The sequence below is a fragment of the Oncorhynchus mykiss genome, chromosome 6, assembly GCF_057628025.1.
Source record: "Oncorhynchus mykiss isolate SJ-2025 chromosome 6, ASM5762802v1, whole genome shotgun sequence".
NCBI classification, from domain to species: domain Eukaryota; kingdom Metazoa; phylum Chordata; class Actinopteri; order Salmoniformes; family Salmonidae; genus Oncorhynchus; species Oncorhynchus mykiss.
In genome coordinates, this window is record NC_143027.1 from 34,567,285 (window position 1) to 34,589,597 (window position 22,313).

General features: G+C 41.8%; 1 protein-coding gene across 2 annotated transcripts in view; it reads right to left on the bottom strand.

Moving 5' to 3' along the window:
• Nucleotides 1-3,129: 3,129 nt before the first annotated feature.
• The window catches only part of piwil2 (piwi-like RNA-mediated gene silencing 2), a 36,093-nt gene continuing 16,909 nt past the window's right edge, over nucleotides 3,130-22,313 (bottom strand). The window contains exons 15-23 of one of the 2 annotated variants that reach the window (XM_090236749.1): nucleotides 14,193-14,306; nucleotides 13,540-13,728; nucleotides 13,048-13,149; nucleotides 12,105-12,221; nucleotides 10,844-10,932; nucleotides 10,383-10,488; nucleotides 5,016-5,269; nucleotides 4,427-4,534; nucleotides 3,130-4,218 (exon numbers count right to left, since the gene is read on the bottom strand). In XM_090236749.1, the coding sequence (XP_090092875.1) occupies nucleotides 4,062-4,218; nucleotides 4,427-4,534; nucleotides 5,016-5,269; nucleotides 10,383-10,488; nucleotides 10,844-10,932; nucleotides 12,105-12,221; nucleotides 13,048-13,149; nucleotides 13,540-13,728; nucleotides 14,193-14,306 (1,236 nt within the window). In that variant the 3' untranslated portion in view covers nucleotides 3,130-4,061. 2 annotated transcript variants of the gene reach the window in all.

The following is a 22,313-nucleotide window of genomic DNA, read 5'->3' on the forward strand; positions in this document are numbered from 1 at the left end:
CAGCCCCGTTGCTCTTAATAAAACATATACAATATTTGAGACTATATCTAATGATGTTCAACTCAATATATCCTTTAAACTAATTTCCTGTATCCCCTTCTCTCTCATACTAGAGCTCAACCTCTCTCTTCCCACCCGATATTGCCCACACTGTAGCAATACATGCTCCACGGTTTCTGTTTCCTGGCAATAATCACACTTTCCTGTTAGATACTTTCCTATCACATTTAAGGTCTTATTCAACTGGCTGTATACCACCCTTAATCTTGTAAAATTAGCCTCCTCTCTTCTGTCCCTTCCTGCCGTCCTCCCCTTCCTCTGTACATGAACTAAATGCCTGCCTATCAATCTCCTGCCATCTCTGCAACATCACTGTCCATATCAGTCTTTTTTCCTCTGCCTTGGTCATTAAAACTACAACCTCAACATCCCCATTACTAAGTGCTTGTTTAGCCAGTACATCAACTGCCACATATCCTTCCACCCCCACAGTATGGCCATCAGCTCTGCCGTATATACAACCAGATCATCTGTAATATGTTTCCTGACTGCCACACCACATTCCTGCACTACAAATTCTGACCAAGTGTTTCCTGTCCTTGGATCTTTTGAAACATCTGTGTAAATAGCCACAAAATTCTGATACAGTATCCAGACATCTCAAAAATCAGATGGATCAACACCCTATCTTTCTGTAGTCTCTCCAACACTTCTAGATCAACTACTGGAGGTGGGAGTAGCCATGGTGGATTTACAGGAATAGCTACAATTGGACTAAATTCCCTTCCATACAACCCCATCTCCTTCGCCTGGGTATTACCCACCCACCCAAAGCTTGTGTTCGGTCTTCGCTCATGTTCCCAGCATGCCTGTAAAATCACTTTTGCAGGCTGAGACACCCCATGTCCCTGTAGGTTGACCCAATAATTCATTGCCAGCTGCTGTCTCCTAATCTGCAATGGCATTTCCCCCATCTCCACCGGGAGTGCAGATACTGGGGAGGTCCGAAACGCCCCACTACATATTCTAAGTCCTTGCCCTGTTATGACATCTAGTCTTTCCAATGAAGTCCGTGCTGTACTGCCATCGTCTCCAAGTTTTTCCTATATTACCTCAAGCATACCTCATCTCCCACCTTCCTCCTGCTAAAGAATACTGTCTGAGTTTACGCAACAGAGAACCTAAATTCCCACATTAATTTCCACCGCTCTACCTACATCACTTGTTTCCTTTACCTTCCTGACTATGGCACATTTCTTCCCCTCTTCCATAAGGCCCCATCTTCTGCAAATAACCTCCCAATATCCGTCCTTAACTGTAAGTAAACATAATTGAGAACATAGGACTAATCACGCTCCCTGCGGTGTACCGTTATCCACCAGGTCTGATAGAGACTTCCCCACCCTCACCTGGATAGACCTTCAAAGAGGAAATCCTTTATCCAGTTGTACGTTCTTCCTCCTACCCTCATAATATCAAGCTTGGTTAAAACTCCTCCTTCCACATATCATATGCCTTTTCCACATCAAAATAGACAGCTACAACAGTCTCCTAGTTCACCTGAGCCTTCCTGACCTCTGATTCTAAGCAGAGAACTGGGTCCATAGTTCCCCCACTCTGATGTGATACTAGCTCTCCAGAATTAAGTTAACCTCTCCGTAATCATACGTTCCATAATCTTACATACATGTGATGTTAAAGCTACTGGCAGATAGCCTGTTAGCCTTGTTAGGTCCTTCCCTGGCTTCCGGATTGGTACCACTACTGTCTCCTTCCAACTGCCTGGTAGTTTCCCCTTCTCCCATACTCTGTTGTACAACACCAATACCTTATAAAGTGCATCATCACCAAGATGGGAAAACATAACATAGCACATCTCATCTTTCCCAGATGAAGTTAACCCAACCTTACCTTTTGGCCTTTTCACCTCTGCCATTGTAAATGGTGCATTCAACACATCATTTACATCCTTCCTATCCAGCACGCACCTCTCTCGTTCTCTCTCTCCCCCTCCTCTGACAAATTTGCCTAGCTATGCACATGGACAAGTGCCTTCTCATCTGTTACTGCCACATCCTTCCCACTCGTCAACACTGGATAATCCCACTCCCTTCTGACCCCACTCATCCTCTTAATCCTCTTAATCATCCCCCACACTTCTCCCACAGGTGTCACCCTTCAAACGAAGCCAACATGACCTCTTTGTCTGACGAATAGTTCTCTTCACCAGAGACTGCTTATACTGAATCAGATGTTGGAAGTTATGTCCTTTTCAGTACTCTAAATGCCCTGTTCCTACTCCTCACCATTGCCCCACACTCCTATGTCCACCACGGGACTGCTTTCCTCCTCCCTGAACTCTTAGGTATAGCTTCAGGAGCTTCCCCCACTAACGCTGTTCTCACCCAGTTATTAATACTATCCACATCCCCTCTCATATCCACCCGAGCCATCACCTTCTCATTCAGCTCCTGAAACTGATCTTACTTCGCCCTTACAAACACCCACATGCCTGCTCCATCCACTGACACCTCCGGCCTACTGTGCATACTATGGGGTAATGATCAATCCCTACGTCAACTCCTCCCATAGAGATTCATGCCATCGCACTAGATACCAGAGGTCCAAGGCAGACACTTTCCCTGTGGCAACATAAAGCCTGGTCCCTCAGCCATCATTCAGTCACACCAGATCTTCCATTCCTATCAGATTTTCCATCACATGGCCATTTCCATTCATCTGTCCCCCCCCCCCCCCCCCAGTGTTTGGGGCATTAAAATAACAAAAACAGCCCTTACAGTTCCTGTGACTTAATCATGCGTCCAGTTATGCAGCGACAGCTTCTCTCCTCCAGCTATTTATCTATCATCAGTCAGTATTATCTGTCAAAGTGAAAGACTTCCATGTTTTTGCCGGTAGCTTTCGAAGCAATAACCTTTCGGCATTATGGCAAATAACTTTGTTGATTGTTCTGGTCTGTGCCTAGTTACCTATACAACTACAGAGAAGGGACAGCACGTCTACTAGACTAAGTCAATTTCATTGAAAGCTTTCTGATCACTTGGACATGCAGCACAATTGGGGAATGGCCCCTCAAAAAATCTAGAAAGAAAAGACAAGACTAACAACTTAAGAACACTTCCCATACACACACCAGTTTTATTTGCAACAGCAATGTATCTGGAGCAACAAAACAGAGGACAACACAAATAAAACCCACTATGGTTGTATTAAATTACAACAGACTTGAATTTCACACTATCACTTCACAAAAATAAAATCTCCTCTGGTCTCTGTGGGTCATGCAAACAGTGGAAAACTGGCTCTTTTTTGTTTTATAAACATTTGTTCCCATTCCTCAAAGCACTGAAAGCAGCTATATTTCTTAACTCTCAAACTGTTAGCCATGTAAAATGGAACCTCAGCAGCAGAGCGAAAGCTTGTGTCTGAGGGCATGCACAAGCTGATGTGTAGCAGTAATCAGTAGCCATAATCAGGATCTTTGACTCAACCTTTAGTCAATACTTTCTTCATTCTCAAGTCAGTGTTTTCTGAACTCCCATAGCTAGTTACAGGGGGAACATTGGAATTTAGGAAATCCTTCATTATTAAATTAGCTACATGAAGTAGTCCAACAATCTATACGCCGCCATCTTAAGAGTATCATGGTCTTCTCTCATTGACAATGATGCTCTATAATGGCAGTGTATACCTTGTTGGATTACTTCATGTAGCAAAAATAGATTCAATTTAAAAACAGAGCATTGTTTCTAAATTCCAACATACAACCTGCAATAGGACACACAGTTTCTACGACAACAGTGCCTGGGGGTGGGGGGGGGGGTCTATGTCAGACACCATTAGAACACTGGCTGCTAAAAAAAAAAAAAAAATGCTTTTATCTGATCCAAAAGTCAATGTGAAAGCCTCCCCCTTTCTCATTTATTTTCCCCCTTCCATTGTTCTTCTTCTTCTTCACGGCTTTATCTGTTGCGACATGTTAATTGTTGTGCAGACTGGTATGCTCCTTCTAAGAGGGGCTGAGGCTAAGGAGGCACACATTAGAGGAAGTACAGCTTGTCTGCCAGCTGGATAGCTGGCTCTGAGTGGAGGTACTGGCCTGACAGGAAGGCCAGTTTGTGGGCATACTTGCACGGCGCAGGCACTCGGATAGTCCCGGGCCAATTCCAGTACATGTGGCACATTTTGAAGGTCAGCCTAGAGTGAGACCAAGGGTTAGATTGTGTTATAACAAGGTTATATGTTAATGCTGCAAGAATGACAGGCTTTCATGTGACGCATCCACTCCACCCACCAACGTATAAAGTCAACAATAACTGAGTTATGTAAACTGGCAGATACTATTTGGCCCTTACTGCCAACTAGAGATTTATTGTGGCATAATTCACTGTACATCTAACATTACCTTTGCAAGTGGTCTGGGGAGAGGTTTGCTGTGTTGTAGACTGAGATGTAGTGTGTAGGCAGGCCACAGCCCTGTCGAACGTGATGCGCCATCAGGTAGAAGTCAACCCTGGGGAGAGAAATATAAATAATTTGATAAATGATGAAGCGTTACAAAACTGATGACCTAAGCCTTATTCTGTCCACTTCTCCACTGAAGTATGCACTTGTTCATTCCCCCCCATGGATAGGGTCAGAGGAGGAGAAAGGGGAAGAGAACCAGCATTACGCTCCATTAAAGTGATACTTCAGGATTTTGTCTACTTCCCCAGAGTCAGATAAACTCATGGATACCATTTTTAGGCCTCTTGTGTCCAGAATGAATGAAGTTTGAGGTAGTTTCAAGACACAATGCCAACTAGCTTAAGTGCAATGACTAGAAGTCTATGGGTATATGCTAGTCATTGCGCTAATACTAGTTAGCATTGGCTTACGAAACTACCTCTAACATAAAAATGGTATCCACAAGTTCATCTGATTCTGGGGAAGTAGATGAAGCGCCACATTGCCAAAATCCTGAAGTATCCCTTAAAGACAGAGCCAGGACTAACCATTCCCTGTTGGTAACTGTGTGGTCCAGGACAGTTCCTGGCGGAGGCGTTCCAAAGCGGTCTCCGGAGCAGGAGTACAGGTTGGTGCTGACACGTTTCTGTACCACGATGAAGGCGAGCTTGGGCTCATAGTTAGGGAACGTCTCAAAACACTTGAGCAGCTGAGGGATCTCATACAGCTCCACAGTCTTCAGCTGGCCGTCAGACACTCCGTCCCGATATACCACAATCTTCTCCGGGAAGTTATGGTTCACCTGGAAAAACATAAATCACGGCATATTTTTCACTAGCATATGGGTCTTTCTATAAAACTAGGATACTTGTGTGACATAAAACATTACTCTTCTGTCCTTGCATTTATGGAGGGCAAAGTTGTCTTTATATCATATATTAAGCATTAAATCAGTTAACCTCTCTGGGATTGGGGGCGGTATTTTCACATCCAGGATTCTTACAAGTTCAATGTCTAATTTAACTGATTGGGCATGCTTTTCATCTGGATCTAGCTGTCAGGACAGTTTTTTTGTAAAGAGATCCGGGAAATGCAGTAACATTTTGTGTCTTACGTTACGAATGAAAATAGTTTCAACAAATCCAAAATAATAAATGCGATTGCAAAATCGAATGCCCCTAAATCAAAGAGTCGCCTTACCTTGCTTGATACTTAAAACCTAAAATCGATACTGTCATTAAAGTGGTTCTTCAATTATGCATAATACTTGTTGGATGTGCATTTGGTGTCCAACTGATTAGTTACGCCGTGAAAATGGATGCAACAGTCCAAGTGCTGGAAAAATGTCCAGAAAATGTGTGTCTCATTCGTTACACCGGTGAAGACAGTTGTGCCTGGATCCACGTTCAATCTAATATCCTAGATTTAACAGAAAGCATCAAGGTAATATGTTAATGTTTTCATATGTTTCTGGACACAGCCTACCGCACGCAATTGTCTAGGAAAGACTATTGCGCAACACCCAACGCTATTCCGATGAATTATTCTGGATATAATGACAAATTACATAGCCTAGTGGGATTATTCACAATATGATCTGGTAATGAAATAAAATGACAAATGCATTTTGTTTTCAATGTTACACCTGCAATTTTAAACAATGCAAGGGGCTTGAAGTAGCCTAATTGAACCTGAATTTGGAGCTCAGAAATTCAAGTACTGGAATAGGCCTACCTTCAATTTGATGCTTGAAAAGTTATTGTAATTATTGTAGACAAATAAGTTATCCTGTTCCCTTATAATTATGAGCTAAAAAAATGTTTTATCCGTTTTTGTGAGACGTGCCCACCTTGGTTTGTTTCCCACCGCTTCAATTGAATGGCGTTGCGCTACTCTGTTGCGGTAAAAACCTGTGCTGTTATTATGAGGAAGACAACATCCAATGTTGGTTTCAACTAGGCTTTCCATACAAATCCTTCCATTAAGAAAGGTTTTTGGTCACTTTCTCATAAAAAAAAGCGATGGCGAGATTCACCGCTATTCATGGCTTTATTATGTGTGCCTGTATCGGCCACATATGCGACAGAAAAATCCCCATGCATCCAACCTATTTAGTCAGGCCACATTCTCACTTATTTCAGAATATAATAATAGTTTTAATATTAATGCATTGGCAAGTAAATAATTCATTCTTAAAGTGGTAATGGCCTACTTTTTTATACTCTTTAGGGAGAGGGGTGGTTCTGGCTTACTGGTGCTCTTCCATGCTGTCCCTAGGAGGGGTGCGTCACTTGAGTGGTTGAGTCACTGACGTTATCTTCCTGTCTGGGTTGGTGCCCCCCTTGGGTTGTGCCGTGGCGGAGATCTTTGTGGGCTATACTCTGCTTTGTCTCAGGATGGTAAGTTGGTGGTTGAAGATATCCCTCTAGTGGTGTGGGGGCTGTGCTTTGGCAAAGTGGGTGGGGTTATATCCTGCCTGTTTGGCCCTGTCCGGGGGTATCATTGGATGGGGCCACAGTGTCTCCCAACCTCTCCTGTCTCAGCCTCCAGTACTTATGCTGCAGTAGTTTATGTGTCGGCGGGCTAGGGTCAGTCTTTTATTTCTGGAGTACTTCTCCGGTCTTATCCGGTGTCCTGTGTGAATTTAAGTATGCTCTCTCTAATTCTCTCTCGGAGGACCTGAGCCTTAGGACTATGCCTCAGGACTACCTGGAATGATGACTCCTTGCTGTCCCCAGTCCACATGGCCTTGCTGCTGCTCCAGTTTAAACTGTTCTGCCTGGTGCTATGGTACCCTGACCTGTTCACCGGACGTGCTACCTGTCCCAGACCTGCTGTTTTCAACTCTCTAGAGACAGCAGGAGCGGTAGAGATACTCTTAATGATCAGCTATGAAAAGCCAACTGACATTTACTCCTGGGGTGCTGACTTGTTGCACCCTCGACAACTACTGTGATTATTATTATTTGACCATGCTGGTCATTTATGAACATTTGAACATCTTGGCCATGTACTGTTATAATCTCCACCCGGCACAGCCAGAAGAGGACTGGCCATCCCTCATAGCCTGGTTCCTCTAGGTTTTTTCCTAGGTTTTAGCCTTTCTAGGGAGTTTTTCCTAGCCACCGTGCTTCTACACCACCTGGTTTCTGTACAGCACTTTGAGATATCAGCTGATGTAAGAAGGGCTATATAAATAAATTAGATTCTATATTTAATAAGGCACGAGGAGGTGTGGTACATGGCCAATATACCACGGCTAAGGGCTGTTCTTATGCATGACACAAGACGTGCCTGGATACAGCCCTTATCCGTGGTATATTGGCCATATGCCACAAATCCCTGAGGTGCCTTATTGCTATTATAAACTGGTTACCAACGCAATTAGAGCAAGAAAAATACATGTTTTGTCATACCTGTGGTATACGGTCTGGTATACCACAGCTGTCATCCAATCAGCATTCAGGGCGCAAAACACCCAGTTTATAATAGGCCCTATATGTACAATTATATAATTATATAACACTATACAACAGGTGGGTCTAATCTTGATTGGTTAAAAACGGCTATTCCATAAGTTACCACCGGCTAAATCTATGACGTAAAAATCCTATTTACTCTGTTCCATCTGACTGCGCAATCCATTGTCTCATCAAACCAGCCAGGCAATTTATAAACTTGATCTCCTCTATAAAAAAAAACATCTAGACATCATCTCAAACTAACATTTAGTTAGTACTAACATTCAATATACAAATTCAATCTCCAGCTGTCCCCATAGTAATGAACGTGTCAGGAGTTGGGATGAGACAGACCAGTCGAAATCATGAATCAGCTGGCATCATTTTTACAGATATAAGTAATGTAAATTGAAAAAAGGTAAAACGGAACGAAGTGCAGGTAGTTTGCTGTCTTTCCAGCTTCAGTTTGAAGTTAAGTGTGTTAGCTGTGTTGTGGCTAGCTCCTCTAAACAACAGTGTCCTGACAAGTGAGCACATTTTCCATTGTTATGGATGTATCCAAAATAATGTCACTAAAAAACAGCTTACCCAAATGCAGCTACTTTGCTGTCATTCTGGCTGCACTTTTTGATGTGACTAAGTTAGCTGTAGTTGGCTAGCTAGCAAGCAATGGATAGGAACGTTGACAGCCAATATGGCAACGGAACATTTATAATGAACGACTGGGTCGCGTCCATAGATAAAGAGCAAAAAGACTGAACCATTATTTATTGAAAAGACCCATGCCCACTGCCAGTAAAAACTATTTTTATTTTACTGTAACTAGATTTGAGAACACACAACAGTTTTAGAACACCTAATCATTCAAGGGGTTCTCTTTATTTGGACTATTTTCTAAATTGTAGAATGACAGTGAACACATCAAAACTATGAAATAACACATATGGAATCATGCAGTAACCAACAAAGTGTTAAACAAATCAAAATATATTTTGTATTTGATATTCTTCAAATTATCCACCCTTTGCCGTGACAGCTTTGCACACTCTTGGCATTCTCTCAACCAACTTCATGAGGTAGTCACCTGGAATGCATTTCAATTAACAGGTGTGCCTTCTTAAAAGTTCATTTGTGGAATTTCTTTCCTTCTTAGTGCGTTTGAGCCAATCAGTTGTTTTGTGACAAGGTAGGGGGGTATACAGAAGATAACCCTATTTGGTAAAAGACCAAGTCCATATTATGGCAAGAACAGCTCAAATAAGCAAAGAGAAATGACAGTCCATCATTACTTTAAGACATTAAGGTCAGTCAACACAGAATATTTCTAAAACTTTGAACGTTTCTTGAAGTGCAGTCACAAAAACCATCAAGCGCTATAATGAAACTGGCTCATGAGGACCGCCACAGGAAAGAAAGACCCAGAGTTACCGCTGCTGCAGAGGATAAGTTCATTAGAGTTACCAGCCTCAGAAATTCCAGCCCAAATAAATGTTTCACGTAACATACACATCTCAACATCAACTGTTCAGAGGAGACTGTGTGAATCAGACCTTCATGATCGAATTGCTGCAAAGAAACCATTACTAAAGGACACCAATAAGAAGACACTTGCTTGACCCAAGAAACACGAGCAATGGACATTAGACCGGTGTAAATGTGTCCTTTGGTCTGGAGTCCAAATTGGATATTTTTGGTTCCAACCACGTGTCTTTGTGAGACACGGTGTGGGTGAACGGATGATCTCCGCATGTGTATTTCCCACCGTAAAGCATGGGAGGAGGTGGTGTTATGGTGCTTTGCTGATGACATCGTCTGTGATTTATTTAGAATTCAAGGCACAATTAACCAGCATGGCTACCACAGCATTCTGAAGCGTTACGCCATCCCATTTGGTTTGGGCTTAGTGGGACTATCATTTGTTTTTCAACAGGACAATGACCCAACACACCTCCAGGCTGTGTAAGGGCTATTTGACCAAGAAGGAGAGTGATGGAGTGCTGCATCAGATGACCTGGCCTCCACAATCACCCTGACCTCAACGATATTGAGATGGTTTGGGATGAGTAGGACCGCAGAGTGAAGGAAAAGCAGCCAACAAGTGCTTAGCATATTTGGGAATTCATTCAAGACTGTTGGAAAAGCATTCCAAGTGAAGCTGGTTGAGAGAATGCCAAGAGTGTGCAAAGCTGTCATCAAGGCAAAGAGTGGCTATTTGAAGAATCGCAAATATAAAATATATTTTGATTTGTTTAACAAATTTTTGGTTACTACATGATTCCATTATTATTATTCTACAACGTAGAAAATAGTAAAGATAAAGAAAAACCTTTGAATTAGTAGGTGTTTAAAACCTTTGACCGGTAGTGTATATATATAAAACAAATCCCAGGCTGGGCTGAAAGGCCTTTAGTACACTGTGTTAAAAATAAATAAAAGGCCTATTTTAAAAGTCACCTCATAGTATTTCTGCAGTGCAGCCAGCAGACACACTCTGAACCCGTTGATGATCTCCTCGTTGGGCATCTGGAAGGTCACTCTGGAGTACCACCTAGTCAGCAGGCTGGGTGAGGAATAGGAGGAAATGTCATAGGTTGAATCCCAAATAACAGCCTATATAGTGCACCCTTTGGGGCCTGGTAAAAAGTAGTACACTACATAGGGTAGCCATCTAAACCCCAAAAGGCTAGGTCTGGCTCTGACTGCATGTGTGGGTACACATAACCACGAGCCACTGTGGCCCCTCATCAGTTCAGATTTTTTGTTGCCCCCACTCCCATTAAATTTGCCCATCCCTGATATAGGGAATAGGGTGCCATTTGGGATACAACCATAATTACTCAGAAAAGCCATCAAGTAAGTTAATTTCATTCACTGATATGTTACTGTGCAGTGTGTCTTTTAGGGGGCGTGTTTACCTATTCAGGCTGGCGACGAAGCCCATGACTGATCTGTTCTTTTTGCTGGTGTCGTGATGGACATCCACTCCAATCACCATCAGATGTTTCTGTTAAAATGTAAAGCAAAGACAGGCGCTAAAAACACTAAACTAAAACAGGAAATCTAACAGCTGGATAAATCCATTTGAATTCAATCACTTATTGACAACCCCCCTTCTGTTTAATAGAAAAACAACCAAATTGGATGTTCTAAGTCCACAACAACGCTTAAACCACCTCAAGAGACCACTTTTGAGGTTAAGGTTGAGAAATGTAGATTTTAGGGTGTAGTTACCCTTTAAATCAACTGCACATCAGCCAGAGACCATTGTTTGGTTAGCATTGTTACTGATGTTTCTGTAGCGCTCATGTGATTGCAGAATTTGCTAAACAAATGGCCAATGGATCGATGCAAATAATCATGATATCCTTCTGTCAGGTGGGAATAGGCTAATTCGTAGTTAACATTTAATTGAGAAGGTTTAGGGAAAGCCTTTCGATCTACCAGAAGACGGTTGCCATTCAGTTAGCATCATCGCTAACAGCAACACAAAGTGGTAGACAAACGCACACAGGGGCATTCCTGTGCAGTCAGAGCCAGGGCATTCCTGTGCTGTTGCCTCCTCAGAAAGTTGAAAAAAAATACAAATCACTGGTGCATATTATTCATGTTTTATGATAATACATTCAATACATTTGGAATATTTTGACTTCCGTTTTAATGTCTGGATTCCATCCACGTTTTCCGCAACAAGAATTTTATAGGGTCCTACAACCTGTAGCTGTCGATGGCAACACACACAATCCTGGTCACATCTCTCCTCCGGTCCCCCCTCCAAAATAGTAAAATGAGGGGCCCTGCCTTTACCAGAACCGTGAGTTGCAAGTACATTTTTTAAACAGCTGACTTGACAAAAATAAAACCTCTTACCTCTTCAGACTGCTTACTGAGAAAGTAATTTTGCATTATAAACTCTACTTGTTTTATATTATCCCCTTGGCATTTGTGTGTCACTTTCTTTGTGGGTAAATTGGTGTTCATTTTGTACATTACACTATAAAATAAGGTATTTGTGACTTGTTCTGAATTCCTGATTGTGTCTCGCTTTATCTTATGCAAAGCTATAATTCTGACTTGCATGTCTCACTGTCTCCATCTAGTGGACACATAGCATCCCTACACCCAAACATGGTCAACATCAGCCAAAATCTTACCAGTAGAGAAAAATATATCACTAACCAGAGGGACGTTCACAGTCCACAGCTCTCCTCCCAGTTTGCAGTTCATCTGCAGCAGGATTTTCTGGGCTACACTCCTCAGCTTTTGGGGTTGGGAGATGGTCCGGATGTTAATGGCCTACAAAGCCAAAGAAATGTACATTTTAGATTAACCTTTGCTTTAGGCAGTTGATAAACCTTTTGGTTCCTTGCCTCTTTCCCTGAAACTTACACCTTTAGTATTCACAGATCTTATAGGACCTGAGTTACAGTGGTGTAAAGTAGCCCTACCTAAGCAGTTTTTATGGGTCTCTCGACTTTACATTTATATAACTTTTGCTTTTACTTCACACTTAAAGAAAATAATGTACTATATACTCTATACACTTTCCCCTGACACCCAGAAGTACTCGTTAGATTTTGATGATTAGCAGGACAGGATAATTAACTCACTTATTAAGAGAACAATCCTGGTCATCCATACTGCATGTGATTTGGCGGACTCAGCAAACACACATGCGTCGTCTGTAAATTATGCCCGAGTGTTGGGAGTTTGCCACTGGCTATCCGTACATTAAAAAAATAGATATATATTGCCGTCTGGTTTGTTTAATATAAGGAACTTGAAATGATGCATACGTTACTTTTGATATTTAAGCATATTTCAGCAATTACATTTACTTATGATACTTAAGTATATTTAAAACCAAATAATTAGACTTTTACTTACATAGTATTTTACTGGGTGAGTTTTACTTGAGTTATTTCCAATTAAGGTATCTTTACTTTTTCTCAACTTTGACAACTTTTTCTACCACTGCCGAGGTGTAGGTTAAGAAAAACAGTGCTGGCACCTAGCCATGTTATTTGTACATTTACTGTATGTTGTGTGTTTGATGCAGAGTGGACAATCCTGGCTAAATGAAGATCAATAGTGAATTGTCTGGAGGTGTGGCAGAGTTAACCTGAGAGGGCACGGGACTCTGGACGCAGCACAGCTTCTTGATGGCACTGTAGAGGTCGTCTCTGTTGCCTGTCATGATGCACACTACCAACTGCACATTGGGCTGAAAAATGGGCCACGGTAAAAATAATAGATTCATAATTAATAGGATTTATATAGCGCTTTTCCACATCAAAGCGCTTTAGAATGAAAGGACAAATCTCCCTACCACCAGTGTTTATGTATTACTGATGTGAATAACTCAAACAGCATCATAGAAATAACCACAAAGTTGAGATACATTCGAGAAACAAACTAACTTCCACATTTTTACTAGTCAAATGTTTGAAGTAGGCTCAAAGATTTGGGGTGTAAGAGGGGTTGGGAAGATATTCAGAACATTTATACTGTATTTCTCTTCATGGCCTATACAGCTTCTGTGACTCAATAACAACAATTGATCACAAAAAAAGACTGTTCTAAGGTGCTCAGAGGCAGTAGTGTCATGTCCTACCTCACTAGTAAGCTGGGAGTGGATGCTCTTGACGTAGGTCTCGGTGCGGTCGTCCTTCAGCTCCACGCGGATGGGCCGATCCAGCCTCAGGCCCATAGGTCCGGCCACCTTCCCAAAGCAGGACACTAGCTCCTCGGCCTGCTCAGCACAGCGCCGAGGATAGAAAATGGCCCAGCAGTTCATGGGGATCTGAGAGAAAAAACAGAGAAAGTGTGAAGTGGCATTATTCCCTATTTTTTTTATTTTACCTTTATTTAACTAGGCAAGTCAGTTAAGAACAAATTCTTATTTTCAATTACGGCCTAGGAACAGTGGGTTAACTGCTGGTTCAGGGGCAGAACGACAGATTTTTACCTTGTCAGCTCGGGGATTTGAACTTGCAACCTTTCGGTTACTAGTCCAACACTCTAACCACTAGGCTACCCTGCCGCCCCATATAGTGCACTATGATTGGCCAGAGCCAGGCTGATTTCTTCATTCCTCAGTTTATTTTTCTTCAACTAAATCAAAACATTTAAAGTAACTGCGTAGGAGACTGAAATCCTTAAATCAAAACTAAAACAGACTGCAATCCAGACACAAATTATAGTAAGCTAGTCATTCCCCTGACATCATTAGTGTGCTGTACTTGACCCTTTGACCGTGAGACTCACACAACTGATAGAAGCATCCCTGATAACCTCCCTGGACCAGCTGACATCAGCTCCGGTGACAAAGGACACTGACTGCAGACAGATGGTCTCCAGAGGCAGAATTCTTCCTATAGTCTGGAGGGAACAGAGAATAGTTCAAGTTAGCGTGTGTGTGTGTAAAAGAAATAGGCCCCCCGACCCCCCATTTTTGCCAAACAAGCTCTATTTTGGTGGCCTCTGCTCATTCTGATGCTAGATTGTAGTCCAGCAACTATCACGAAATAACACTGATCACATTTTTTCACACTTTTATAGTTATTTTAAAATCAGCTCTTGTACAATATGATATAAAACACAGGGAAAATGTATTTGACTGCACTGTGCATTTAAATAATCCTGTAAGAGTCTGCTGACTTCCACAGGCTTTTAAGAGGCATTTTCTCAGCTATCTGAAATACAGGTAAAATCAATAGTCTTTGAAAATCCCAGATAAGTATCATTAGAACCATTCAATCCATTTTCTTTTATCATATTTTGAACCACTCTTGACTAGCCTACCTATTGTTCCTGTAGTGAGGAGAATTCACCATCTTCAAAATTTTTCAACAATTTATCTGCAGATAATTGCTAAAAAGCATACCAGTATGCAAATTAGGAAGCCAAATGAACGTCTTACCAATGCGATTCGGTAGGCTACTGACGAGTTACTCGCTTAAAAACGCCACTGTCTGGCAAATCCTGATGGACTGCATATCGGAAATACAAAATTAGATCTTTGGTTAACTTGCACCAATGCGATACCTTGGACATAACTACGTTACCGGGCCAGTTGCCCAAAAAAAATCTACTGGCCCGAACATCACTTTCACTGGCCCAGACATGGTATAGTTCTTAAATGCATTGTAGTCATGCAGGACCTATAGCATGCTTTCACTCTATATTCAGCTATTAATAGGCTATATTTGGTTATTATGATATGTATTAAGATGCTATGTAATAATTTAGCAATACAAGTCTACTCTATTCTTTAGAATCACGTTGTATTAATTGCATACATTTTTGCTTCAAAAGCATGTCATTTTGAGAAGATTTGAAAATAGAACACTGCCTGTAAGACAAACATTCCAAAATAGATATCTATATGGCTACAGTAGGGCTAGCCAAGACTAATGCTAGGCATCTTTTTGTAGTTTTATTTTTGCAGACTATCCACAGTAGCCATCATATTGCTAGTTTGTTCACTATTGAAGGTTTACTTCTGTAAATCACTTTCCCTAAAATAAATAAGCTCAGTGAATAGATTTATGGGGCGCTTTTTGCTCAAGACAGCTCGCATGTGCTGTGTGAAGGCATCAACATGTATGCTCAGGTATTTGGGACTCGCGAGAGCGTGGTGGTGCTTGAATGAACGGTCATTAATTTTGCTCAAATACAAATAGCATGACTTTTTGTCTGAAGAGAATTGAAAAGTGGCCTTTTAATTTAAGTGGAAAAAGTAGCCAGCTGAAAATGAGTCTGCAATCGGCTGTATAGCCGACAGCCGGTGCTAGTGGAAAACACTATCTTGCTTATCAACTGAGATTTAATCCTCGGAATTGCTTTTATTACTTGACTACTTTTTATAGTTACACAAAGAAAGGTCTGTGAGCCTGTATGCATAAAACGTCTCCAGCGTGGGGAAAAGTAAAACCGGAGAGTAGTGGATATATACTACCGTGGTTAAGGAGTCAGGGTAAGAGCTCTGTATAAACATTCTTTACCCTTGAGTCTGATTAACTCACCAGGTATTTTAGGAGACTTTTTAACCCATTAAGAGCTATTCTAACCCATTAGGAGATGCAAGCAGGTCACTGCAAATTGATAATCAACTGAGATTCACCCCTGGGAAGTGCTTTAAATTACTTGACTTTTAAAAGCAGGTTTTAGACAATTTATGATATGCTCTTGTGGGTAAACATTAAGGGAGAAGCTGTTTGTCCCCAAGATGAAAATCAGGGTGGGGACTGGATCCGTCTATGTCCGTTAGTACGTTCATTCGTCACACGCGATATCTCAGACAGCACTAGCCCAATTTTGACTCAACTTTGGAGAAGGATGAGTCTTGCCACAGAGATCTGGCATTTTACAAAATTACTCTGATTGGCCAGATGGTGGTGCTATGACAAGCGATTGAAAATGCTAAATCTGAAAGGTCACGCCCGAAATGCTGTTTGACCTAAAGTCATGAAATTCGGTACATAGGTCCCTCTCCTCACAAGGAACACGTTTTCCTCAGGGTCCCATAAGGTGCGAAATGATGGAATTGAAAAAGTTTTTTTTTTAAAAACACACTTAAAACACTACTCCTATGGCACCGAATGATCAATCTGCACGAAACTTGATGTGGCATCTATGGACAAAGGTCTCAACGTAATCCTTGCCAGGCTAGTACCTAAAACAGCATGAGTATGGTCTGGCACATAAATCAGTCAAGGATATTTGTACTAAAACAACATTTGGTACACAAGTTGCAAACACTGTCAAGACTCAACATATGCAAAAAACATTCATATCGACAACACGGTGGTGTTATAACAGGCACATGCTTATATCTCTTGATCTGTTTTATTCAGTGAGATGAAATATGGCACACATGCTCAGGGATATAAGTCTAGCTGACCATTGCAATCTCAGACACCACTGGCCCGATTTTGACGAAAGTTGGGTCTTGCCATAGAGATCCACCATTTACAAAATTACACTGATTGGCCCAAGGGGGGCGCTACATCATTCATGGAGGACAACAACGTTTAAATGTTGCCCTGTTTTTCACAGTTCTAAGTTGTTTTTCGAAGGCTAAACTCAGCTTCAACGTGGACCCTGGGAGCTGTGCTGGGAACCTTTCTGCATACAGGACAAGCCCAATAGACCTAACCATAGCAAGTGATTAAGGACCAGAAGAATTTCATTAAATTTCATAGTAATCATAAACTGTGAATTTAATTTAACACAAGACTGACCTCTTGTCCATTTACCGTCCATGGATTTCACTAACGACGATCCAGTACCCGGCCATTTTTGAAAAATGTGTGAGTGAGAATGTTGTCCATTATGTAATGAGCTGTGTGGAGTCTCACCACTAGGGTGACCACATTTAAAATACCCAAAAGCGTGACAACAAGATGATTTTGCGGGACATTGCGGGTCAGTGTAGAAGATGGTGTTAAAGTATATAGCCTCCCTATATTTTGTTTCAATCAAAGCATATTCTGCCTAGTGGTCCGTACTGTTGAGTTTTGGCCACATTACACAATTTTTCTAAAATCGTATAAGAAATGTGCTGTTTTTGGGTTAACAGTGACGTTATACCAAGGCATAAAATGAACATCTGCCAAATGTGGGTAGGTTTAGTTATTGGCGGGTAAGAATGTCTATTTCACCAGCCACGTTGGTGGGTGGTCAATTTGCAGGGCTCTACATTGAGAGCATTACATTCGCAAATAAAAATTGTCAAAAGTATGAGCACGTGCGAGTTAGAACAATGCTGCGGTAGCTGTTTAAGTATTCCTGCCATTTTGTTTCATAGCTGCTAATTGCACAAAGAAATACAAATCCTTTCTCATCTCGAGCATAAACTGCCTTGCATAGGAGATGTGCGCAATGAGTGGTGATAATCATTTTGAGGCACTGGCACATGCATACAAGTTGGTCTAGTTACCTTGACAGTCTACTAAGTGAGACTTTGTCCTCGTGATTTTTTGAGGCTTTTTAGATTTTGTTCACAATTTCAGTTGTTTTTCAAACGTTAGAGTCGACTGCATCAATTGATAGCGAACAGACATCCTAGACAGATTCCAAATCTCACACAAACAGACTCCAGTGGCAACGTTAAGAAGGTAACCTCCCGGCCTTAAAGGGGCATCTGAATATTGATATTTTGATTATTAAAAAGACTCCGGTCACAAAAAATTAAATTAAGCATTACACTACATTACTTCTTACTAACACATTTCTTGTTTACGAAAGCATGCTCATCTGTTTTTTTTGTACTTAACTATGAAAAAATATTTTAGCTGGTAAAAAAATCTGAGTGGCTGGTAGATTTTTAAAAATCTACTTAGACTTAAAACAGGATTGAATGAAGTAGAAGCAAATATGTTGAAAGAGCAACTAATGAGCATGAGAGCTTCGCAAGTTTGACGAAATTACTGTACATCTTCAGAAGCAGATTTTTTTTATATAGTAGTTAAGCCTGTCTTCTCCAAGTTTAGCTGGAATTTAGCCCGAAAGGATTAGAGAAATATGATTTGTTGACGAAGATCATGGGCATTAATATGGAGTTGGTCCCCCCTTTGCTGCTATAATAGCCGCCACTCTTCTGGAAAGGCTTTCCACTACATGTTGTAACATTGCTGCAGGGACTTGCTTCCATTCAGCCACAAAAACATTAGTGAGGTTGGGCACTGATGTTGGGCGATTAGGCCTGGCACACAGTCGGTGTTCCAATTTATCCCAAAGGTGTTCGATAGGGTTGAAGTCAAGGCTCTATGCAGTCCAGTCAAGTTCATCCACACCAATCTCGACAAACCATTTCTGTATGGACCTCGCTTTGTGCACAGGGGCATTGTCTTGCTGAAACAGGAAAGGGCCTAATCCTCCACCAAACGTTACTCTGGGCACTAGACATTCAGGCAGGTAGCGTTCTCCTGGAATCTGTCAAACACAGATTTATCATTCAAACTGCATTGCGCCTGGTGATCTTAGGCTTGTGTGCGGCAGCTTGGCCATGGAAACCAATTTCATTAAGCTTCCGGCAGTTCTTGTGCTGACGTTGCTTCAAGGCAATTTGGAACTCGGTAGTTAGTGTTGCAACTGAAGAAAGACAATTTTTACGCACTATGTGCTTCAGCATTCTGTGAGCTTATGTAGACTACCACTTCGCGGCTGAGCCGTTGATGTTTCCACTTCACATTAACAGCACTTACAGTTGACAGGGAGACCGCTCTAGCAGTGCAGACATTTACGAACTGACTTGTTGGAAAGATGGCAATGGTTTGTCTATGGAGATTGCATGGCTGTGTGCTCAATTTTATACACCTGTCAGCAATGAAACAGCCAAATCCACTAATTTGAAGGGCTGTCCACACACATCTGTATATATAGTGTATGTTTTCATTAACGCAACGTGACTGCAAAAAACGGGTAGGATTGTCTGACTGAAATATGGACCTTTTTTCTCTCCAAATTTGTGGTGTTTGAATTGATTGCAAATTTTTTTTTATTTTATTTTTTTAAATCACCTTAATTTAAATAGGGCATGGTGGCGAAGTAATTACAATTTAGCAATTAAACACTGGTGTGATAGATGTGCAGAAGATGAAAGCGTAATTAGAGATAGGGGGGTGCAAAGGAGCAAAACATTTTTTATAACAATATGGGATAAGGTAGTTGGATGGGCTATTTACAGATGGGCTTTGTACAGGTGCAATGATCTGTGAGCTGCTCTGACAGCTGGTGCTTAAAGACAGAGAGGGAGATATGAGACTCCAGCTTCAGTGATTTTTGCAATTAATTCCAGTCATTGGCAGCAGAGAACTGGAAGGAAAGGCGGCCAAAAGAGGAATTGGCTTTGGGGGTGACCAGTGAAATGTACCTGCTGGAGCAAGTGCTACGGGTGGGTGCTGCTATGGTGACCAGTGAGCTGAGATAAGGCGGGGCTTTACCTAGCAAAGACTTATAGATGACCTGGAGCCAGTAGGTTTGGCGACGAATATTATGCGAGGGCCAGCCAACGAAAGCACACAGATCACAGTGGTGGGTAGTGTATGGGGCTTTGGTGACAAAACAGATGGCACTGTGATAGACTGCATCCAATTTATTGAGTAGGTTATTGGAGGCTATTTTGTAAATGACATCGCCGAAGTCGAGGATTGGTAGGATGGTCAGTTTTACAAAGGTATGTTTGGGGACCAGTGAAGGCTGCTTTGTTACAAAATAGGAAGCCAATTCTAGATTTAACTTTGGATTGGAGATGTTTGATGTAAGTCTAGAAGGAGAGTTTACAGTCTAACCAGACACCTAGTTATTTGTAGTTGTCCACATATTCTAAGTCAGAGCCGTCCAGAGTAGTGATGTTGGACAGGCGGGCAGGTGCCGGCAGAGATCAGTTTAAGAGCATGCATTTATATTTAAGAGCAGTTGGAGGCCACGGAAGGAGAGTTGTATGGCATTGAAGCTTGCCTGGAGGGTTGTTAACACAGTGTCCAAAGAAGGGCCAGAAGTATACAGAATGGTGTCATCTGCGTAGGTGGATCAGAGACTCACCAGCAGCAAGAGCGACATCATTGATGAATAAAGAGAAGAGAGTCGGTCGAAGAATAGAACCCTGTGGCACCCCCATAGAGACTGCCAGAGGCCCGGAAAACAGAACCTCCGATTTGACACACTGAACTCTATCAGAGAAGTAGTTGGTGAACCAGGCGAGGCAATCATTTGAGAAACCAAGGCTGTCGAGTCTGCCGATGAGGATGTGGTGATTGACAGAGTCGAAAGCCTTGGCCAGGTCAATGAATACGGCTGCACAGCATTGTTTTATCGATGACGGTTAAGATAACGTTTAGGACCTTGAGCGTGACTGAGGTGCACCCATGACCAGCTCGTAAAAGAGATTGCATAGAGGAGAAGGTACGGTGGGATTCGAAATGGTTGGTGATCCGTTTGTTAACTTGGCTTTCAAAGACCTTAGAAAGGCAGGGTAGGATAGATAGAGGTCTAATACAGTGCCTTGCGAAAGTATTCGGCCCCCTTGAACTTTGCGACCTTTTGCCACATTTCAGGCTTCAAACATAAAGATATAAAACTGTATTTTTTTGTGAAGAATCAACAACAAGTGGGACACAATCATGAAGTGGAACAACATTTATTGGATATTTCAAACTTTTTTAACAAATCAAAAACTGAAAAATTGGGCGTGCAAAATTATTCAGCCCCTTTACTTTCAGTGCAGCAAACTCTCTCCAGAAGTTCAGTGAAGATCTCTGAATGATCCAATGTTGACCTAAATGACTAATGATGATAAATACAATCCACCTGTGTGTAATCAAGTCTCCGTATAAATGCACCTGCACTGTGATAGTCTCAGAGGTCCGTTAAAAGCGCAGAGAGCATCATGAAGAACAAGGAACACACCAGGCAGGTCCGAGATACTGTTGTGAAGAAGTTTAAAGCCGGATTTGGATACAAAAAGATTTCCCAAGCTTTAAACATCCCAAGGAGCACTGTGCAAGCGATAATATTGAAATGGAAGGAGTATCAGACCACTGCAAATCTACCAAGACCTGGCCGTCCCTCTAAACTTTCAGCTCATACAAGAAGAAGACTGATCAGAGATGCAGCCAAGAGGCCCATGATAACTCTGGATGAACTGCAGAGATCTACAGCTGAGGTGGGAGACTCTGTCCATAGGACAACAATCAGTCGTATATTGCACAAATCTGGCCTTTATGGAAGAGTGGCAAGAAGAAAGCCATTTCTTAAAGATATCCATAAAAAGTGTCGTTTAAAGTTTGCCACAAGCCACCTGGGAGACACACCAAACATGTGGAAGGTGCTCTGGTCAGATGAAACCAAAATTGAACTTTTTGGCAACAATGCAAAACGTTATGTTTGGCGTAAAAGCAACACAGCTGAACACACCATCCCCACTGTCAAACATGGTGGTGGCAGCATCATGGTTTGGGCCTGCTTTTCTTCAGCAGGGACAGGGAATATGGTTAAAATTGATGGGAAGATGGATGGAGCCAAATACAGGACCATTCTGGAAGAAAACCTGATGTAGTCTGCAAAAGACCTGAGACTGGGACGGACATTTGTCTTCCAACAAGACAATGATCCAAAACATAAAGCAAAATCTACAACGGAATGGTTCAAAAATAAACATATCCAGGTGTTAGAATGGCCAAGTCAAAGTCCAGACCTGAATCCAATCGAGAATCTGTGGAAAGAACTGAAAACTGCTGTTCACAAATGCTCTCCATCCAACCTCACTGAGCTCGAGCTGTTTTGCAAGGAGGAATGGGAAAACATTTCAGTCTCTCGATGTGCAAAACTGATAGAGACATACCCCAAGCGACTTACAGCTGTAATCGCAGCAAAAGGTGGCGC